The following is a 21,699-nucleotide window of genomic DNA, read 5'->3' as shown; positions in this document are numbered from 1 at the left end:
TGGAGAACCTGCCACAGTTCTTTCAACAGATTTTGTTTGTCTCGCTTGCTTCTGTCTCTTCAGGTAATCCCAGACAGCCTCAATGATGTCGAGCTTAAGGCTCTGTCATAGTCATACTTTATTGATCCCGGGGGGAATTGGTTTTCGTTACAGTTGCACCATAAATAATAAATAGTAATAAAACCATAAATAGTTAAATAGTAATATGTAAATTATGCCAGGAAATAAGTCCAGGACCAGCCTATTGACTCAGGGTGTCTGACCCTCCAAGGGAGGAGTTGTAAAGTTTGATGGCCACAGGCAGGAATGACTTCCTATGACGCTCTGTGCTGCATCTTGGTGGAACCCATATAATCTGTTGCAGAACTTAGGTTTTTTTTTCGCTGAAGATAGTTCTTTGTGACCTTGGCTGTGTGTCTGGGGTCATCGTTCTACTGCAGAATGAAGTTGGGACCAATCAGATGCCTCCCTGATAGTACTGCATGATGGACGAGAATCTGCCTGTACGTCTCAGTATTGAGGATTTCATTAATTCTGACCAGACCACCACCTCCATTTGTGGAAATGCAGCCACAAACCTTCAGGGAATCTCCACCATGCTTTACTGTTGGCAGCAGACACTCATCACATCTAACGTTCTCCAGCTCTTCTATGAGGAAACTGCCTCCTGTTTGATCCAAAAATTTCAAATTTTGACTCATCAGTCCAGAGCACTTGCTGTCATTTTGTCTTTGTGTGTAGGTGACTCTCTTGGCTTTGTTTCCACTTTAGAGGAGTGGCTTTTTGGCAGCAACTCTTCCATGAAGACCACTTCTGACAAGACGTCTCCAGACTGTAGAGGGGTGTATTTGTGTTCTAGTGATTTCCGTGAGTTCCCAGCTGATAGCAGTGCTGGACTTTTCCTTTAGAAAGGATATCAGTTTGATGTATCTCTCATCTGCTGCACTATGTTTCCATGGCTAACCACGGCATTTCTAATTCTCAACCTTGTCCATTTCTTCATGCTTCTTCAGAAGAGCTTTCACAGCACATCTGGAAACTCCCATCACCACAAAATTTCTGCTTGGGACAGAATTTGCTGAAGCAGGATGACCACCTATTCACCCATTTCTGTTTCAGTTAATCAGTTTAGTTCATTCAACTCATTATATCATTGAGTACAGGAGATGGGATGTTATGTTTTAGTTGTATATGATATTGGTGAAGCCCAAATTGGAGTATTGTGTGCAGTTTTGGTCACCTGCACACAGGAAAGATTGAATAGGTTAGGACTTTATTCCTTGGATCTTAGAAGATTGAGAGGAGATTGATTAGAGATATTAAAATTATAAGGGGTATAGATAGGGTAAATGCAAGCAGGTTTTTTCCACTGAGGTTGCGTGGGACTACAGCAAGAGGTCATGGGTTAAGGGTGAAAGGTGAAAAGTTTAAGGGGAATATGAGGGGAAACTTCTTCACTCAGAGGGCCATGAGAGTGTTGAATGAGCTGCCAGTGCAAGTGGTGCATGCAAACTCACTTTCAACATTCAAGAGAGGTTTGGATGGGTACACGGATAGTAGGGGTGTGGAGGGCTAAGCTCCCTGTGCAGGTCGATGGGAGTAGGCAGTTTAAATTGTTCGGCACAGATAAGATGAGCCAATTGGCCTGTTTCTGGGCTGTATTTTTCTATGACTCTCTCATCAGCACCCGTTTATTACCTTTGTTTAATCATGCACTGAGCTAAATACCTTCAAATTTTTATTTGAAAAGTGGTCTATTACTTAATATGGTTGGTTGAAATGGCTCCATTTATTATCAGAGAATGTATACACTGTACAACCTGAAATACTTAGTCTTCACAGATATTCATGATAATGATTAGAACCCCAAAAGAATGAATGACAGAAAGATGTTAGAACCCCAAAGTTCCCTCACCCCCAACCTCAAGCGGCAGCAAAGCATGAACCTCCCCTCCCCCCACCCCCCGGACACATCCAATCCTGAGATATCAGGCAAGATCATTTGGTTTATTGATTACAGGATGTCTCTCTGGTGCTTCCCGCTCCCTCCTCTCTCCCTTCCTCTTTTCCTAACCATGATTCCCCTCTTTCCAATCTTAGTCCACAATAGAGACCCATATGAGAATCAGGTTTATCATCACTCGCTTGCCATGATTTTTTTTGTGTGGCAGCAGTACAGTACAATACGTAAAATGATTACAGTACTGTGCAAAAGTCTTTGGCACTCTAACTATATATATTACTAAGACTTTTGCACAGTACTGTGTGCTTACAAGAAGACACATCATCAGCTGAGTGTAATGTGTATACATTATAGAAAATTGAAATAAGCATTTTTGAATTCAGAAAGAGTGGTATTCTGTGCAATAGGAACAAAGGAGATAATTGCTGGATTATGTACAGAAGAGTGCCGTGAGCGGCAAATGGTATTACTGCTGATTAAGGGGTGTCTTGGGAACCCTTTAGACAATGAAATATTTTGTTGAACAGTCCTGTTAGTGGATTGTGGGAATGGTGCTGAAGTGGGGACAACGAGGTGACAGCCTGAAAAATGATGACTGATGTTTGATGGTGGAGTCAAGGTCAACACAAATGAGGTACTATCAGAAAATTACATCTATGCATCCTGTTCCATTTCACAGTCCCTAACCACTCTCATCTGAAAATTAATTATGGGCATTGGGTATACTTAATTCTATACAGGTTGATAGGTTCTGAATTAGTAAGGAAGTCAAAAGTTATAGTGAGAAAGCAGGAGAATGGGGTTGAAAGGGATAATAAATCAGCAATGATGGAATAGTAGAGCAGACTCAATGGGCCAAATGGTCTAATTCTGTTCCCATGTCTCATGGTCTAAATTTTCCCTCAATGTGGCTGAAGTATGGGCCTAGATATAGTGAGTAAAATCTTATTTACAAATTTTCTAAAAATCAGTTCTACTATAAACTTGTCCATCGTTTGCCAATGCTGCATCACCAGCTCTATATACCAGTGATCAATTTACAAAAGGTAGATTCCATTGTACAAAAGGACAGGATAGGACAGATGGGGTAAAATTACCAGCCATTGGGAGAAGCACAGGGGAATGGGAATAATTGATTGCTCTTTCAGAGATTATAGGGATATGATGATCCAAATGGCCTCTATGTGTGCTGCCTCCATTGGGTTCTATGAGTAAACAACTTAAAAAGGAGGCTCAAAGTGAATTTGTAGGTCCCGAGGTAATTCTTTGCTAGCTCTTAACCTCACTTCAGTTAACAACTAAGCATGGCTTTGACTTCCATGTGCAGTTTAGGGACATAATCAATTCTGGTTTGCACTCAAGGTGTGATCCATGATCATTCAGCTGGGAAAGGACTGAACTGCTGGGATGGCATTCCATTGATGTTCAAATGCACACAATAAAAGAGTGCATCTGAACACCAAGTCTCAGCAAAATATTGTTGCAGCAAAGCTCCTGGAGAAACAGCAATGCAGTGAACGACATCCCAACCTTTAATTGTGCCAAATGCCCGGACATGACCTTTTTCCACAAAATATATGTTCTTGAGCTATGGTCATCATTCTAAATGCCCCAAAGGAGCATAAAAGAAATGTCTAAATTCAAATAACATGTAAAATAGGACTTTATCAGATTTGGGTATTTCTCAGTATAACATTAAAGAGAAATTCCTAAAATAGTAATCGCTAAAATTATTTCCATGCATTCAGTACAGTAATTAACCACCTTACCTAAAAACATCTGTTTTTAAGTAAGTTAAATTGCCCACAGGATTTATTTCATCTGTACAATTTGCTGAGAAACATGTAATACTTCAAAACAAAAAGGTATAACCTTTCTTTCCCTCTAAGATATTAAATTTCTTCAGTAAAATAGCTCCTGACACGTACAATATTATGCCCAGTGGACCTGTTGACAGTTAAAACACCTACTTTGACTTGGCACTTACCTCTAGCATATTGAGCATACTACATGAAGCGTGACGCCAGTAATTCACACATAGCAGCCCCATGGGAGGCCAGCTCAGACCACACTCAATTTAAGACTGAAGGCATCATACAGCTCTAAGAATACTTTTTGGGTGGTTGATACATTTGCTACCAGGAAAGTAACTAATAGCATTTCGCCTCAGAAATTAAGAAGTAACAGACACCATTGTTGGCCAGCTGATCTCACAGCCATAGTTACACAATATGCACAAGTACACTATCATTTTGTGCACTTTGTTAAAATAAGAAACATTGTGCAAGAAATTTTTGAAACATTATCTACATTGTTGTTGTGTGTAATATAGATGAAAATACTGAGCACCAGCTCAGCTTTAAATGGAAGTGGAGCTTTTACCTTGCTCAGCTGAGCAGAGTGGGGCCCGTTGTAAAATAATGACTTATAAGTCTGTGACCGCAAATATTTAAATAGAACACTTCATGCACAACCATTTCACAAGCTCTTTACAGTCAACTATTGTTAGTGCCACCTTGTTAATAATAATAATAATAATAGTATTTTATTGATCCCGAGTGGGAAATTCCTTCGTTACAGCAGCAACATTTAAAAACACACTTTGCGGTGTGGAGATTTAAGAAGGATGAATAATAGAAAAAGATACCAACATATTGATGCAGCTACAAAGAAGGCATGACAGTGGCTATATTTCATTTGGAGTTTGAGGAGATTTGGTAGACACTTGCATATTTCTACAGATGTATGTTGGAGAGCATTCTCACTGGCTGCATCACCATCTGGTACTGGGGGGTGTGGGGTGGTGCTACTGCACAGGATTGAAATAAGCTGCACAGAGTTGTAAACTTAGTCAGTTCCATCATGGGCACTAGCCTCTGTAGTTTGCAAGACACCTTCAAGGAGCACAGCCTCAAAGAGTTGGCATCCATCATTAAGGGCCCGCAGCACCGAAGGAAGTACAGAAGCTTGAAGAGACACACTCAGCGATTCAGGATCAGCTTCTTCTCCTTCACCATCCACTTTCTGAAAGGACATTGAACCCAGGAAACCTACCTCACTACTTTTTTATTTTTATGCTGAGATGCAACACAGAGTGTCATAGGAAGTCATTCCTGCCTTTGGCCATCAAACTTTACAACTCCTCCCTTGGAGGGTCAGACACTCTGAGCCAATAGGCTGGTCCTGGACTTATTTCATAATTTACTGGCATAATTTACATATTACTATTTAACTATTTATGGTTCTATTACTATTTATTATTTATGGTGCAACTGTAATGAAAACCAATTTCCCCCGGGATCAATAAAGTATGACTATGACTATGATTTAATATGTATATATTTACGGTCCTGATGAAGGGTCTCGGCCTGAAACATTGACTGTTTACTCTTTCCCATAGTTCCTCCAGCATTTGATGTGTGCGGCTATACTTACTGTAATTCATGTTTTCCCGTTATTACGTACAGTATTGCATTTTACTGCGGCTGCAAAGACAACAAATTTCACAACATATGCCGGTGAAATTAAACCTGATTCTGATTCTGATTCTGAAGGAATCACCTTCCAGGATAGCATGAAACACGTCAGAATCATCCCAGTGAAGGTTATTTATCCAAACCAGATACATTACTGTTGTGAAATGGAAATTGCCTTTGCTCCCCATTGTGAGCAAAAATAAAGAAAGTACATGCTTCACACAAACTTGAACTTGAAGTGAAAACTGTTTAGATTAAGTCATAAGTGGAAGATGAATCGTTAAAACTGACATGATTAGAAAAATTACAACAGCACAGTATGCTTTATACAATGAAGTGTATCACAGAGGTACATAATAGATCCCCACATAACTGAAGATAATAGTAATACAGATGACAGTAATTTTACTTGGCTCAGTATGACATGTTGAGTACATTTTCTTAAAATACATGACCTGATTGCATGTGATTATTAGATATCTGTACTGGAAAGCAATTATATTGCATTTCAAGCCCAGGTTAATTTCACTAAGCACATTCACTTTCAGTTATTAAATTCTTCAAATCTGGAGATTAAAGATGTCATTGAATTCCTGAATTAGTTGCAGTGAAAGTTAAAATTGATTTGGCCCAAAAGGAAACGTATTAAACTTTGTCAGATGTAAGGAAAATAGAACAATGTAGCAAAATGTAATTCCAGATAATAAAGTCTATTTAGTGTACATTTTCTGCTATAATTGGCAGCTGCAAAGGATTCTCATATCATTTTGGGGAAAAAAATTACAATTGAGACAATGACAAAATAACTCTCCCGGTGACCTTACACTTTCCTCATGAAAATATCAAAATGTGCAATGGTTATTTCTTACTTACTGGTTTTAACTCACTTTCTATAAAATGCCCTGATGGATTTAACTACAGTCTCTAGAGCAGGGATGCCCAAACTGTGGTTCTCGGACCTCTTGCATAATGGTGAGGTCCATGGCGTAACTAAAGGTTGGGAAACCCTGCTCTAGAGAGTCAGAATTTATTGGAGACATTTTGAAAAAGAACTTAAAATTGTGGGAAAGATCCTTCAAATGCTGGAAATACACCACTGCTCACAGTTGTAAAGAACATTGGAGCATACTTCTGTGATAAAAAGATACACACTAAAATTAATAAAGGCAGGGTGGTAGATGTTGCTCATATGGATTCCAGTAAGATCCAAGGTGCTGTGATCAGCTGGTCAGAAGTTTAAGGCATTTGGATCCAAGCCATGCTGGCTAATTGGATTCAAAATTGGCTTGGTGATAGGAAGCAGAGAGAAGTGATGAAAGAATATTTTTTTCTGATTAGAGTCTGTGACTAGTAGTATACCACAGGATTTAGTGCTGAGACACCTTTTCTATTTGTATATATAAATGACTTGAATGTGGATATATTTGTAGATAACACAGAGATTGCTTATGTGGATTGTGAGGAATGGTGCTTAAGGCTATAGCAGGTTGCAGATCAGATGGAAAGGTCGGAGGAGCATTGGCAGACGAAATTCAATCCGAGCAAATGCATGGTGGAACATTTTTGTAAATGAGACAGAAGTACTGCATAAAGAGTAAATTGTAGTCTTAAGAGACACTTGGGCAGACAATTAAATAAGCAAGGCTTAGAAGAATGCAAACTTAACTTGGGCAAATTGGATTGGTATTGAGAGACATAAAGGTTGGCATGGACAGACGGCTAAAAGGTATATAACTATCATTTGACATGCCAACATTTCTTCCTTGTTACAGTAAATGGCTGGGTTACTGTCAATTTTTAAAGTGTAACCTTGCCTTGCCTTCATTGGTCAGGGCATTGGTACGAGAGTAAGGAAGTCATGTTACAGATATATCAAACCTCGTAATGGCCGCACTTGGGAGTATTATGTGCAGTTTTGGTCACCCCATTACAGGAAGGACCCCGTTACAGGAAGGATGCAGAGGCTTTGGAAAGGGTGTAGTCAAGGTTCACCGGGATGATCCCTGGATTAGATGGTAGAAAGCTACAATAAGAGGTGGATAAACTTGAATTGCTTTCTCTAAAACATTGGAGACTGAAGGGAGATCTAATGCAACACCCACGGAAGGCTGGAGGTCAGGCAACATCTATGGAAAAGAGTAAACAGTCAACGTTCTGACAGAGACCCTTCTTCAGGACTGAGAAGGAAGGGGGAAGATGCCAGAATAAAAAGGTAGGGGTAGAGGAAAGAGGCTAGCTGGAAGGTGATAGGTGAAGCCAGGTAGTTGGGAAAGGTCAAGAGCTGGAGAAGAAAGAATCTAACAAGAGAAGAGAGTGGACCACAGAAGAAAGGGAAGGAGGAGGGGACCCATAAGGAAATAATAGGCAGGTGAGAAGAAGTGAAAGATCAGAGTGGGGAATAGAAGAGAGGGGAGGGGAGAGAATTTGTTCATTGGAAGGAGAAATCAATATTCATGCTATCAGCTGGGAGATCTTACAGAAGTTTATAAATTTATGAGATCCATAGATAGGGTAGACTAGGGGTTCTCATCCTGGGGTCAAACTCTTTGATTAATGGTAGGAATCCATGGCATAAAAAAGGTTGGGAATCCCTGGAGTAGACAGAAACTTTCTCCCAGGTTTGAACATCAAATACTGAAGGGCCTGAATTTAAAGTGAGGGGGGATGTTTAAAGGGGAAAAGTTTTGAGATGATGTGCAGGACATGATTTTTTGTTTACATAGAGTGATAAGTGCTTGGAACGGGCTTCCAGGGGTAATGGTAAAAGCAGATAGATAATGTCATTTAAGAGGGTGTTAGATAGACACCAAGACATGCAGAGAATGGAAAGATATGGAGCACATTCAGCCAGGAAATATTTTACTTCCTATCTACATAACAGCTACACTGCTAATTTAAAATACAAATACTTTCAAAAATTGTTTCATTTTAAATTTCTGGTATTATTTTACTTCATGAGGAGAAACTAATATAAATTCATTCATCATAAATTTTCAATACCAGCAAAGACCAATTCCCCTTTCTGCTCACTCTCCCTTACAGTTGGGCTGCTCTCTTAAAGGGTTAAGACAGAAAATAAAAACTAATGAAGGTTCAGGCACAGTAATTGAATTACAAATAATAATTTGCACACTACTTGACCCCTGGAGATTCATCCAAAGCACGTTTGTTTCATAATTAATAAATAAAATTAAACTATTATTATATTATGCCTAAGTAACAATTTAATTTTAGCATCATGACATCAGATTCAGAATGAATCTGCATAACTATAAACACAGCAGGTATCTGTTCATTTTCACCCTTGGACAAGAACAAATGTAAAACATCACAGCCTGTGACACTGAAATCTTTTGTATTTTGTTGAATTTATAGTCAAGTCAATCACTAAGCAGAAAACAAAGCTCTATCTATCTGCTAAATACCAGGTAAGAAATGTCAAAGGGAAGTAAACTACATCGGATTAACAGAGTTGCTCAATTCCATGCAGACAAATCTCCACATTTTCTTTCAAAGCAATTATGTTGAAATGAAAATGCTACCATAAACTTCAATTAAGAGGACTGGACTTTGGTATTAATTTTGAGGGAGAATTTCAACTCTCTCCACCCATCAGGGAAGAGCAGATATAATGGTGTATCTCCACTGCCAGCTCTGTTCATGCAAATTTTAATTTCGCATTTCCACTTCTAACTGGTGGATGCCAAAGTTCGAAGTTCAAAGTAAAGTTTATTATTAGAGTACATACATGTCACTACATACAACCCTGAGATTCTTTTTCTGCGGCATACTGAGCAAATCTATAGAACAGTAACTGTAAACAGGACCTGTAGGCTGTAAACATCAGGAACTGTAAACTGTAAACAAATTGCAAATGTAGATAATAAGTAAATAGCAATAAATAATGAGCATGAAATAACAAGATAAAAGAGTCCTTAAATGAGTGTAGTCATCCCCTTTTGTTCAAGAGCCTGATGGTTGCGGGGTAGTAACAGTTCTTGAATCTGGTGGCACAAGTCCTGATGCACCTGTACCTTCTACCTGATGGCAACAGTGAGAAAAAAGCAAGGCCTGGGTGGTGAGGATCTTTGCTGATGGATGTTGCTTTTCTACTGCGAAGTTTCATGTAGTTGTGCTCAATGGTTGGAAGGGCTTTATCTGTGATGTACTGGGTTGAATCCATTACCTTTTGTAGAATTTTCTGCTCAAAGGCATTGGTGTTCCCATACCAGTCATAACACAGCCAGTCAGCACACTTTCCACCACACATCTATAGATGTTTTCCAAGGTTTTTGATGACATGTGGAATCTCCACAGACACCTGAGGAAGTAGAGGTTACTGTTGTGCTTCTTTGCAACTGTATTTAAATGATGGGTCCAGGACAGGTCCTCTGAGATAGTGACACCAGGAATTTAAAGTTATGGACCCTCTCCACCTCTGATCCTTAAGTCCACTATCAGTCCCTTAGTGATTGACATTGAGTGAGAGGTTTGTTACTACACCACTCAGCCAAATTTTCAATCTCCCTCCTGTGTTCTGATCCATCACCACTTTTGATACAGCCCACAACAGTGGTGTCATCAGCAAATTTGTATATGGTGTTGGAGCTGTACTTAGCTGCACAGTCATTGGTATACAGCAAGTAGAGCAGGGGGCTAAGTACACATCCCTCTGTGCTCCTGTACTGATGGAGATTGTGGAGGGGATGTTTTTGCCAATCCAAATTGAGTGGGGTCTACAAGTGAGGAAATCCAGGATCCAATTGCACGAAGTTGGGAGTATTGAGGCCTAGATCTTGGAGTTTACCGATTAGCTTGGAGGGGATGATGATGTTAAACGCCAAGTTGTAATCAATAAAGAGCATTCTGATGTATGCATCTTTGCTGTCCAGATGTTCCAGAGTGGTGTGAAAAGCCAACAAGCTAGCATCTGCCAATCATCCCCCTTCCCTCTCCACTCTCTCTTTTTACCCCACCAAGCCTTAACTGGCCAGCTTTCCAAAGTGGTGACAGCATTCTTTTGGGATGGGCCAAGCTACTGATAAAGACTCCAGCAAGGAACAAAGGCAACTCTCTAATACTTCAGCAGATCTTAATAGATCTTCTACATTTAATATTAAAAAACTACTCTCTCATAATTAAACTCTTGGCACTTTAGAATAATGTACCAATGAATATGTGTGCACTTAGCCACAAAGAGATGCTGTCTAAGTTGCATGCCATCTTGGTCAATGTCTCCCATCCACTACATAATGTACTGGGTGGGCACAGGAGTACATTCAGCCAGAGACTCATTCCTCCGAGATGCAGCACAGAGCATCATAGGAAGTCATTCCTGCCTGTGGCCATCAAACTTTACAACTCCTCCCTTGGAGGGTCAGACACCCTGAGCCAATAGGCTGGTCCTGGACTTATTTCATAATTTACTGACATAATTTACATATTACTATTTAACTATTTATGGTTCTATTACTATTTATTATTTATGGTGCAACTGCAACGAAAACCAATTTCCCCGGGATCAATAAAGTATGACTATGACTATGAATATAAAAACCACAGCAAATACTCTCTTAATTTATCAGAATTTCATTTTCCTTTTTAAAAATTAAATGGCTTACCTTCCACATTATCAAGTATATTTACTGACACTTATTCTAAAAATTAATAGGGTGTTATAAATAGCTTCAAAATGTTAAGCTGCTCAGTTTACAATACAATAACTTTCATTTCAGCAGGTATGTTAGTCACTTATTTCAAGACTGCAGGCAGTTCATTTGAATAAAATTTTAACTAAAATGCAGTTTTCTCTTTGTTGAGAAATGCTCCACTTCTCAACTGGTATTGCCAATGGTTTCCCAAGTGCAAGGTAATTCTGCCAGTGTTTGAAATGTGCAATTGTAGGCAAACATTTGACTTCTCTTGAACTAAGCACACATTGTGACAGTGGGTATAAATCATTATCATTAGTAATTGGAAGCAGCGAGTGGAAAAATAAATTTGTTTAAATGTTAGTGGTAAGAAAATCTTTATTCAAAGTGGACCCATCAATCTTTTTGCCTCCCCTTGTGATTCAATACTTCAAAATGCATTAGCAATAAGTACTTCAGACTATATTGCCAGACTTTGTTCTACCTCTTCAGAGTTCTATTTTAAACCAAACTTGATTATTAAGAAGTAATTCATTCTGTGGGGTTTCTTGTTTCATGGATATCTGTGGAGAGTATGAACTTCAGGTTGTAAACTCTGATATTAAATGAACCTTCGAACAATGCTTTACTTAAAGTCACCATTATATAAGTAATATTCTAACTGATAGCATATTGAGGTGACTACACTGGATGAAATCTACTCCTGGCACCATTCCTTATAGTGTAACAATTAATAGAGTTGGCTTTATAAGTAGCACACAACACCAATAACCAAATGACTTCTCATTGTAGTAAAGCAAAGTTTTCAATAGATGCCAAACAATGACAAAAGCAACAGCAAGATAACTCATGAATTTAGTCACAAAATGTCAAACCTAGTGACATTATTGTGTCCCTTCAATAATATCTATTGTCACTTCCTTTGCAATCATCCATTCTAGCCAGTAATTTATGACTTCATTGCTACTTGATCTTGTATAGGTTAAGTCAGTTTCCCCAGCTTATCATAATGCAACATAGAACAAATAAACATTCCAATGTAAATGAATCTCATAAATAAAAGCTATTAATGGAGTCATTTCTGCTCAAAGTATTCAATTCAACATACGTAATAGAATCCAGAATTTTGATCCGACTTGACCTCCAATCTTTAGAGAGCTAGCTGTAGGATACTTTATGAATCACGGACCACCTACAGTAGGCACCTGAAAGCCCTGAACAATGCCACCAAAGAGCCTTACAAAAGACTTTGAAGATCAGACTCACTAACACCAGTGTACGGGAGGAGGCTAACATGAACAGCGTCTCCACCACGATAAAGCGACGCCAACTCCAATGTCATTCGGATGCTCAACTCCTGTCTCCCCAAACGATGCTTCATTCCCAGCTGAAGAAAGGTCAGCGAGCCCCTGGTGGGCAAAGGAAATGCTTCAAAAATAACATAAAAATCAGCCTGAAGAAATTTAACATTCCATATAAAAACTGGGAAGATATTGCACTCAAGAGATACACCTGGAGGAAATCTGTTCAAGAAGGACTTGTGCTACATGAGACCTCCACTGTGCTGCAGAGAACAAGCGGCAGCTACAGAAGGAGAGACTAAAAACCAACCACTCTTGCCCACACTGCACCAGATTATGTGGATCCCAGATTGGCCTCCATAACCACCTGAAGACCAACTAATAAACAACCCCTTAGAACAACATCTTACAGGATGAGTGATTGTACTACTACAACTACTACTATCACTTTATATTTAAGTCTATTGGAGTCCCTGGTCAGTGAAATGTATGTTTTCTAGTAATTCTGCATCTCAAAATCAGTTTCTATGATGATCTTTACCCTCTCCATAGAAAGTCCATGTCTGGGGTCCTTCTTGAAAATCAGCAGGGAAGATATCACAATACATATAACTCAAAATGACTTAAGTTGATTACCGTACTGTATATTTTCTAAAAACAGGATTAAAGGGAATACTCGAGCAGGTCCACTCAGATTTTTCTTGCCCTTTGAAGCATTTGCAGAGTTCACTTTTATATATAACTTCTGCAGGTAACCTTCAAAATACCAACCACTCAGTATCCTCAATCAATAACAGTATTGAAAAAAACTGCACTTCCTAAAGATGAAATCCATAAATCTCAACAAAACAAACTCAACAGTTTGCATTTAATCATAATCATGCATATTTATTGAAGTTTGCTTTCCATGTCCCCAAGGGGAAAAAGAAACCTCCTCACAGAATACTTCCTGGATTCCTGACACAACTGTTGGTTAATCCTGAATTGAGATTCCTGAAATATGTTACACTACTGTTAGGAATGCTGCATTCTTTTTCCTCCTGAAGCACATGTTGGTCCACTTAGCATTTGTTTCAGTTAGAAATGTCCATATTAAAAACAGCTGTAATTATTGATGTTTCCTCAATGCATTTCTTATGATAAGTGAAATCGAGCAGCAGCGCTTAACATGAACTGAATGCTACATTCTACTCACTGTTTTATATCATATCCAACCTTCCTCATGTACAAATGCTAACATGGCAGTCAAGAACAACTTCCCAAACATTTAATCACCAGAAGATTTTCTAGAAAACGTTGGCATGTTCACTGTTAGCTTTTTCTACAGCTCTTTCACAGATCCTAAGCTTTCTTTCACCAAGATTGCATTCAATCCAATGGGAAAATTCAAGGATTTTTTTGGATGAGGAATGCAAAATATATTGTAAAAAGGTAGTCAGGGTTTAATGGAAGTAGATAATAGTAAGTAATTATAATGTAAGTCAGATGGATTAGTGGAATGGCTGTAGCAAGAGTGCTGCAGATTGATAGCACATAGAACAGAACAGAAAGGCTTACTGCTATGATAATAATGGAATTTTCAACCATAGTGGATGAGGAAACTTGAAGAATTAGGGAGCTGGAGTAAGAGAACAAATGCAGGAGAGAAAGATTATTGTGATTTGATTATGTTTTGAGATAGGCAATTCTGGGTTTGTAATACTGGAAGCTATGTTCTTCAAGATGAACTGTGGATGTGTCTTGTTGATGGATTGCTTAAAAAAGCTCTGAAACAGAAACATATTTAGTATAAAAGCTGAAGATGAATTCAAGGGAAAATGCATTTACCCTTGTATAGTAAATCATATTATTCATATTTACAATGTAAACTTTCAGAGAAATTGCCACCACCAAGGTATGTTTAGGCAAGGTCCAAAACAGACCTTGGTGATAGTTGTAAAAGGGAAAGTTCCAATGAAATTTAAGTAAACAGTTTTTTTTAAAAAAGTGTAAGCCTCAAAATGAAGAAACTAATAAAAACAAGCAATTGTTTTCAGAAGACAGTTACTATTTAAGTATAATTTTAAAAGTGATATTGTCAACTTTACAGGTAATTGATGAATAATTTTATTTGCTTTCTGTATTAATTTTAAGGCTAATATTTGTGAATGCATGCTCATATTAGAAAAGAACTACATATTGTTTTGGCTTTTATTAAAGTATATCAAGTTGTGGTGCTCCACCCATGCCTTCATGCACTTGTAACTGTGACTTGAGCACTGAGTGCCAATAATAGCTCAGAATAACAGCTACTTACATGAGAGTGTTATGTTGTGATCTGACATCTGTATGTTATATCCTGATGCTATTGGTTTACCATTCCCACACTGTAAAACAGTAAAGTCAATGTTACCTCACTAAAAATCTTACAAAAGGGATTAAGATGTGAAGATTATTAAATTGTGCCTGGGTTATATATTATTTATGTGTAGAAACAGTTTCACTTAGGTGCTCTTTACCAGGCTCTATGTAGGGTCTGTGTTAATTGATAGGGCTCTTTCCGATGCTTTAAACAATTTGCCTATCTCAAGCCGTAGCTGTTTCATAGCCTATGACTTCACATGTCTAGAATGGCAAATATAAACTGGCTTAAGGAATCAAATTTGGAAATTATACTGAAAATAAAGAAAATCAGGATCGTACTTTACATAAATTCTTAAAATGAGTTTTCAATTCATATTGAATACTTAATTATTAACAACATGTCTCTTCATACTACATAGATTGGGAAGAGGGGAAACAGTGCCTAGCATCTCCCATTAAGAAAATGAATTTGACTTAACGCTTTTTCTGTTTGAGTCACAGGCATCCAGCAACACAAAAAGAGATAACATCATGTTTGTAAATTGGTACAGAAATCTTTCTTTCTCCAGATGTATATAGTTAGGGAGTGTACAAGCAGGTGTATGAGTGAACACCAAGAAGCTGATGTAGTTCTGGAGAATGAGAAATCACATTTGGAACGCAGGGCAAAAAAATAGCAAGAGACAGATCTGATTGTACCACCAAAATAAATAATCAATACAGATTGTAGATATTTCAAACTATGCTAGTGTAAGGTATCTTAATTTATATTGATGGTTCTTTAAAGCAATATTGAATTCAAAGTTACCAACAATGAAAGTTGCGTGAGAATGTGCCATTTTTCCAGATCATTTCCCAAGAAATAACACTGAAGCATTAAGTTCCTCCACATAAATCAACTGTCTACGGAAAGGTTCTTTGATAGGTCAAATAAAGGGCAGCCGTCCAGTATGCTGGGATCTTCTGAAAAATGAACAGGTCATAAGTCGCCACTCTGTGGCTCCGGATTTCGTGTCTCTCTGTGCTGAGTCCTGCTCAACTTAGAAAACTTCGAGGCGACTTTTGACTTTGTCTTATTTGCAGGTTCTCCAGTTGGCTGTAAATCACTGTGGAGATAAAAAAGAATTTTCTCACTTAGACATACAGAATGGAACAGGCCCAACCAGCCCTTCGAGCCACACTGCTCAGCAACCCACCAGTTTAACCCTAGTCTAATCACGGGACAACTTACAATGGTCAATACGTCTTTAGACTGTCGGAAGAAATCGGAGCACCCAGAGGAAACCCACACACACAGGAAGAACAACAGAATTGCTTACAGAGGACGTCAGAATTGAACTCCAAACTCCGACGTCCCAAGCTGTAATAGCGTCGTGCTAACTGCTGCGCTGCTATAGCTTCCCACCACCCTCACCAAATACCTTTTTAAAGGAATTGTTATCAAATTTGAATTCAGATCACTAATATTTTGATGGTACTGCCAATATTACTAAAAAGTTAAAGGAGCTATTAATTAAAAAAAATCAAAGATTCCTGGAGCCTTTTACTGCAAACTACAAGATATACATATAGAACAAGTACATATTCACTTGACGTTGCTGTGATGTGGAGCCTGAAATATAAGTGGTTTAAGGCGGTGTATATCAGTAGAATTTCATTTGTGAGAAATGGTGTGAAACTAGCTTAAGGGACTGGTATTGCATTATTTTGGATCAGATGTTGTAGGAATCAAAATGATGAGAAAGAGCATTTCTAAACCTTAAGAACTTCAACTGAAAATCTGCAGCACATGCCCAGGACATCTGTATTAACCATAATGTCAATCCAAACTAATCCAATCTGCTAGCACGTAGATCATATCCCTCCACTCTCTGACTGTTCCTCTGTCTGTTTAAATATCTTTTAAACATTGCTAATGTAAACTCTTCCTGCACTTCCCCCAGCAGCACGTTTAACACCAAACACTCTGTGCAAGAAAGAACCTGCCATGGAAATATCCTTTAACTATTCCCTCTACCCTCTTAAAACCAGCAGTAGAGTCAGTGTGAGATAAAAACCAGGCCTTTAAACTCAATTCTACAGGAGACTGACTGAGACATGTGAGGGTGTAGGTGGGATAGATTGAGATTCATTTATTTATCACATGTACATCAAAGCATACAGTGAAATGTGTCATTTGCATTAACAACCAACATAACCTAAACTTATGCCAGTGGCAGCCAGCAAGTGTCGCCGCACCTTCTGATGCCAACATAGCATGCCCACCATGTGCAGCAGAACAACACAAGCAGCAATAGCAAAACAAGCCCCGTTCTTCCCTCCCACCCACCCACTCACACACAGAGTCCTCCAAGCTCAGGACAGGCCATATCCAGACATCAGTCCTCTAGACTTCCCCGTGGACTCACAGATTCAGTCATCAGGCCTTGAGTTTTAGACTAACATTTGATAGGAAGAAAGGGACTGTGGCCCCTAGATGTTTTCCCTTCTCCTGGCACCCCAAGGAAACCAGAAAGTGTCTATATTTGTTTTGGAGCTGGCTGCTCATCCCTCTATTTCATTGCCAAATATTTTAACCAATCTTTATTACTGCACCTTGAAATGATCCGCTCATCTATCTTCCAAAGTTTAGCTGGCATATCCAAACTGAAAATGTCCCATTCATCCACCCCTGGTCTTACTGAGCTACTTAAACAATAAATCCCCCGAATATCTTCATTCTGAAAACTCATGCTTGTTTCCAAATCTGTAAACCCCCAGGATTTTTGCATTCTTCCAATTACAGCTAATGAAGTACTTTTAAAGTGCAGTCAATGTTGCAATTTAAACAAAAGAAGCTCCCACAATCTTCTACTTGACAATGAAGTGATAATCTTTTTCACTAATTTTGATTGAAGGCCTGAACACTGGAGAAGACACTGTTTTGAAAATAGTCCATGGGATATTTTATATTAATTTAACAGAGCAGATGAATCCTCGGTTTGGATAATTATCTAAAAGAAATAATCTCTAACAATAAAAAGGTGAAATTCTGTAGACGTTGGAAATTCAAAGCAACACACACAAAATCCCAGGGAAACTCAGCAGGTCAGGCAACATCTATGGCTGAAACCCTTCTTCAGGACTGGACAGGAAGGGGGATGTCACTAGAATATAAAGGTGGGTGGAGGGGAAGGAGGATAGGTAGAAGGTGATAGTTGACAATGTAGCAATCTCTCAGAACTCCTCCAGATTGTCAACCTGCTTTTTGTGGTTAATTGACTAAGGTGGAATTGAACCAACATTTCTGATTTTGAGAATCGATCAAAGTCATGGATTACTCTTATACCTCACAAGCATGCTCCCTTTCCAAATTGGAGGCTCAGGACTTTCCAAGCATAAACTGCACGCTGATATCTGGTATGAAGTGAGCATACTTTTATTAATGAACTAGACATTTGATCTTGCATCTTTATACTGATGGACCTACAGTTTTTCTCAATGAGATGCAATCAACCAGGTTAATTGTGAGAAAAACTATGCCCTCTTGATTATTGCAACACACAAAAATGCTGGAGGAACTCAGCAGGCTAGACAGCCTCTATGGAAAAAAATACAATCGACATTTTGGGCTGAAAGCCTTTGGCAAGATCACTTATATTCTGGATGATAGCAATTTTATTGGCCAAAATGACAGGTAGCAAAGAGGTAGATTTTAAGGAAGATCTTTATAGGAGAGGGGTAGAGAGGATGGGTTGGGGGTAAGGACATTATATTCCAGAGCTTAGAACCCAAGCGATGCATTGACAAAAATGCAGAAAAGGGAATGATAGAAAATTGAAAGGAAAAAACTGAATGTAGGATAGAAAATGTGTTACTGACTTCCTTTTATCATGCTCAATAATAGCAGTAAATCATGATAATATAACTATTACTGAATTTTTAAATGCTAAGATATGGAACTCACATTAGATGTATCACTCAGGAAACATGATGTTAGGGCTTTACTCTTTGGAGGGAAGGAGGATGAGAGGAGACATGATAGAGGTGTACAAGATAATAAGAGGAATAGATAGAGTGGATAGCCAGCGCCTCTTCCCCAGGGCACCACTGCTCAATACAAGAGGACATGGCTTTAAGGTAAGGGGTGGGAAGTTCAAGGGGGATATTAGAGGAAGGTTTTTTACTCAGAGAGTGGTTGGTGCGTGGAATGCACTGCCTGAGTCAGTGGTGGAGGCAGATACACTAGTGAAGTTTAAGAGACTACTAGACAGGTATATGGAGGAATCTAAGGTGGGGGCTTATATGGGAGGCAGGGTTTGAGGGTCAGCACAACATTGTGGGCCGAAGGGCCTGTACTGTGCTGTACTATTCTATGTTCTATGTTCTAAATAGTTTGGTCAATATTTTTGCATATGATTTTTTTTTTGCCATTTTGCTGATAAGCAACAAGTCTGTATCAACAAAACATGCACAAAGACATGCTTGGAAAAGAATGACAATTAGGGTCATAAAACTCAATTGTTCACCAAAGGGAACGGGCTTTGGATCCACCACAGACAAATCAGCATAATAGACTAGTATGCATGCAAGTTAAATAAATATATCTCATATCACAGACCATTTAATGCACCTATCCACTGAGCCTTGAAGGATGCTTCAAGCTTGTACTTCATCATTATGTTGTTTTCCATTTTTTATCCATCACAGTAACACGCTTTATGTAAATTCATCGAGCCTTTGAAGTAGAGGATTTAGGATCATGACTGGTTCTTGAATTTGCAATGCTAATAAATTGGCAATCTGTGTTGATTAGTTCACTTGGCATCAACAGAAAACAATGAACTACAAGACCTAATGAGTGAATTTTAATTGCAGTTTATTCCTACCAACGATAACTAGCAACAATGCTCTTACATATAGTTTCTCAGTTAATTTAACAAAAGCTAAAATTCATCTCATATGATACAAATCTATCATATATGTAAAATTAACAACTGACTTATTGTAAAATAAACATGACATATTACTTCCCTCGTATGGAATATGAATTTAATGCTGCACCTATTGGTGGCTTTAGATAGATTCACAGTTCTACAATCTCACTTTGCATGTCTCTGTTAGTGAGGTCACATTTTGTTTTTATAAAAGTATATGAAAGGCTAACTCTATTGTAATTAGATTATGAAGGTGATTTTTAAAAACTCAGATCAGCTAATTGAAATGATATAAAATTTCAAGTCAAGTTTATTGTCAGTTAACTATATACGTATATATAACATTATAACTATATAATGTATATAGGAATAAGACGTTTCTCTGAACCAGGGTGTAAAGCACAGTAGTACACATAACGCACATAACATACAGTAATATACAAAGGTACAGATAAAATTTACAGATGAATCACACATAAATAACAAACTAAAGTGCATAAATTAACTATTGTAAAGTACAGAACAGATTAACCAGTGACACTTCGAATGCGATGCAGCAGGGAGTTCAGAAACCTAATGGCCTGAGGGAAGAAACTGCTTCCCATCCTGACCATTGTTGTTTTAATGCATTGGAGTCTCCTGCCTGATGCAAAACCATTTCCCAGTTTCTTTAACAATTAAAAATGCTGCCCATGCACATACTGTATGTGGCTGTACACTTTAATTTTCAAACAGAGTTCCTATGGTGAACTAACAAGTTGTCAGGCTTAGACACATTCATAACCTTCTGCCCTTTGAACTGAAAACAAATAGAGCTCAGTCCCAGGCCAGTTTACATTAACCTGTAGGAACACTGGACAAGTACAAGTGCATTGATATTTTCATTATGTCAGCAGTCTTAAAGATTTCTTTTCCAGTTTCAATTCATCCTAGCTAACAGCAGTTTATGTTTAGAAATATCCCAAGACACTTCACATGGGTGTCTATCAAAACCACCTAAAGAGGTATTGGTCAAAGAGATAGGTTTTAAGGGAAATCCTGAGGAAGGAAAGAGGTTTTCTAACATCATGAAATATGTTACTCAGGAGAAAAATAAACTCACTACTTAAATTGTCCCGTATTTAATTCTTTCACATTCTGTCCAAGTACCATTGTCTGAATGTAATGGTGAGCAAATGGCCTGCTATAACCTTCTGGGTAGAACACTTGCTGCCCAGATTGACAACTAAGATCAAAACACACAGTTCGTTGGATAGACATAGAGAATGAAAAAGCTGGTGCTTGTTTTGGATATAGACCTTTTGTTAAAACGTGGATTGAAAATGACCTGAAAAGAGAAAAAGTGCAAAACATCTTGGCTAATGAAAATGTAAAGACATAAAAACTGTGCAAAATGTGAATGTGAGAAATTGCCAAGTTTAGGGGAGACAGACAAAATCAACTACAGGCTACAAGTGAGAGTTTTGTTATAACTTTATTCTGTGCTGAAAGATATTGGTATAGGAGGCTAAAAAATGTGGTCAACCTTACAGATGGTAACGATCCTCACTAAGATGATCATTCAGTCTGGGGATGATTTCAAAGTTTCATAATCAATCATTTTTCTTCCTTCGTATCATGACAGTGCTATACACACACACACAAATTCACCTTGCTCCTCAAGAATAGAAAATCTGGAACAAAATAAACCCTGCAACTTCACAAACAAGAGGAATTCTGCAGATGCTGGAAATTCAAGCAACACACATCAAAGTTGCTAGTGAACACAGCAGGCCAGGCAGCATCTCTAGGAAGAGGTACAGTCGACATTTCAGGCCAAGACCCTTCGTCAGGATAGTCCTGATGAAGGGTCTCGGCCTGAAATGTCGACTGTACCTCTTCCTAGACATGCTGCCCGGCCTGCTGCGTTCACCAGCAACTTTGATGTGTGTTGCCTGCAACTTCAAGAGTGTTTAAAACTTGATTTCCTTTCAGAGTTTAGATCATTGGCGGGAGGAGAAGATGGCGTCACAGCACAGCGCAGTGCACGCGGCCTCTCCAGTGATGAAT

General features: G+C 38.5%; 1 protein-coding gene across 1 annotated transcript in view; it reads right to left on the bottom strand.

Moving 5' to 3' along the window:
- Window positions 1-2,065: 2,065 nt before the first annotated feature.
- The window catches only part of snx29 (sorting nexin 29), a 581,542-nt gene continuing 561,908 nt past the window's right edge, over window positions 2,066-21,699 (bottom strand). Inside the window, exon 21 of the mRNA XM_063059095.1 lies at window positions 2,066-15,840. Within this exon, the coding sequence (XP_062915165.1) occupies window positions 15,714-15,840 (127 nt within the window). The 3' untranslated portion in view covers window positions 2,066-15,713. The remainder of the gene's footprint in view (window positions 15,841-21,699) is intronic.

The sequence above is a fragment of the Mobula hypostoma genome, chromosome 9, assembly GCF_963921235.1.
Source record: "Mobula hypostoma chromosome 9, sMobHyp1.1, whole genome shotgun sequence".
Taxonomy (NCBI): Eukaryota; Metazoa; Chordata; class Chondrichthyes; order Myliobatiformes; family Myliobatidae; genus Mobula; species Mobula hypostoma.
The sequence above is the reverse complement of the archived record's forward strand: the minus strand, read 5'-3'. Positions and strand labels throughout refer to the sequence as shown.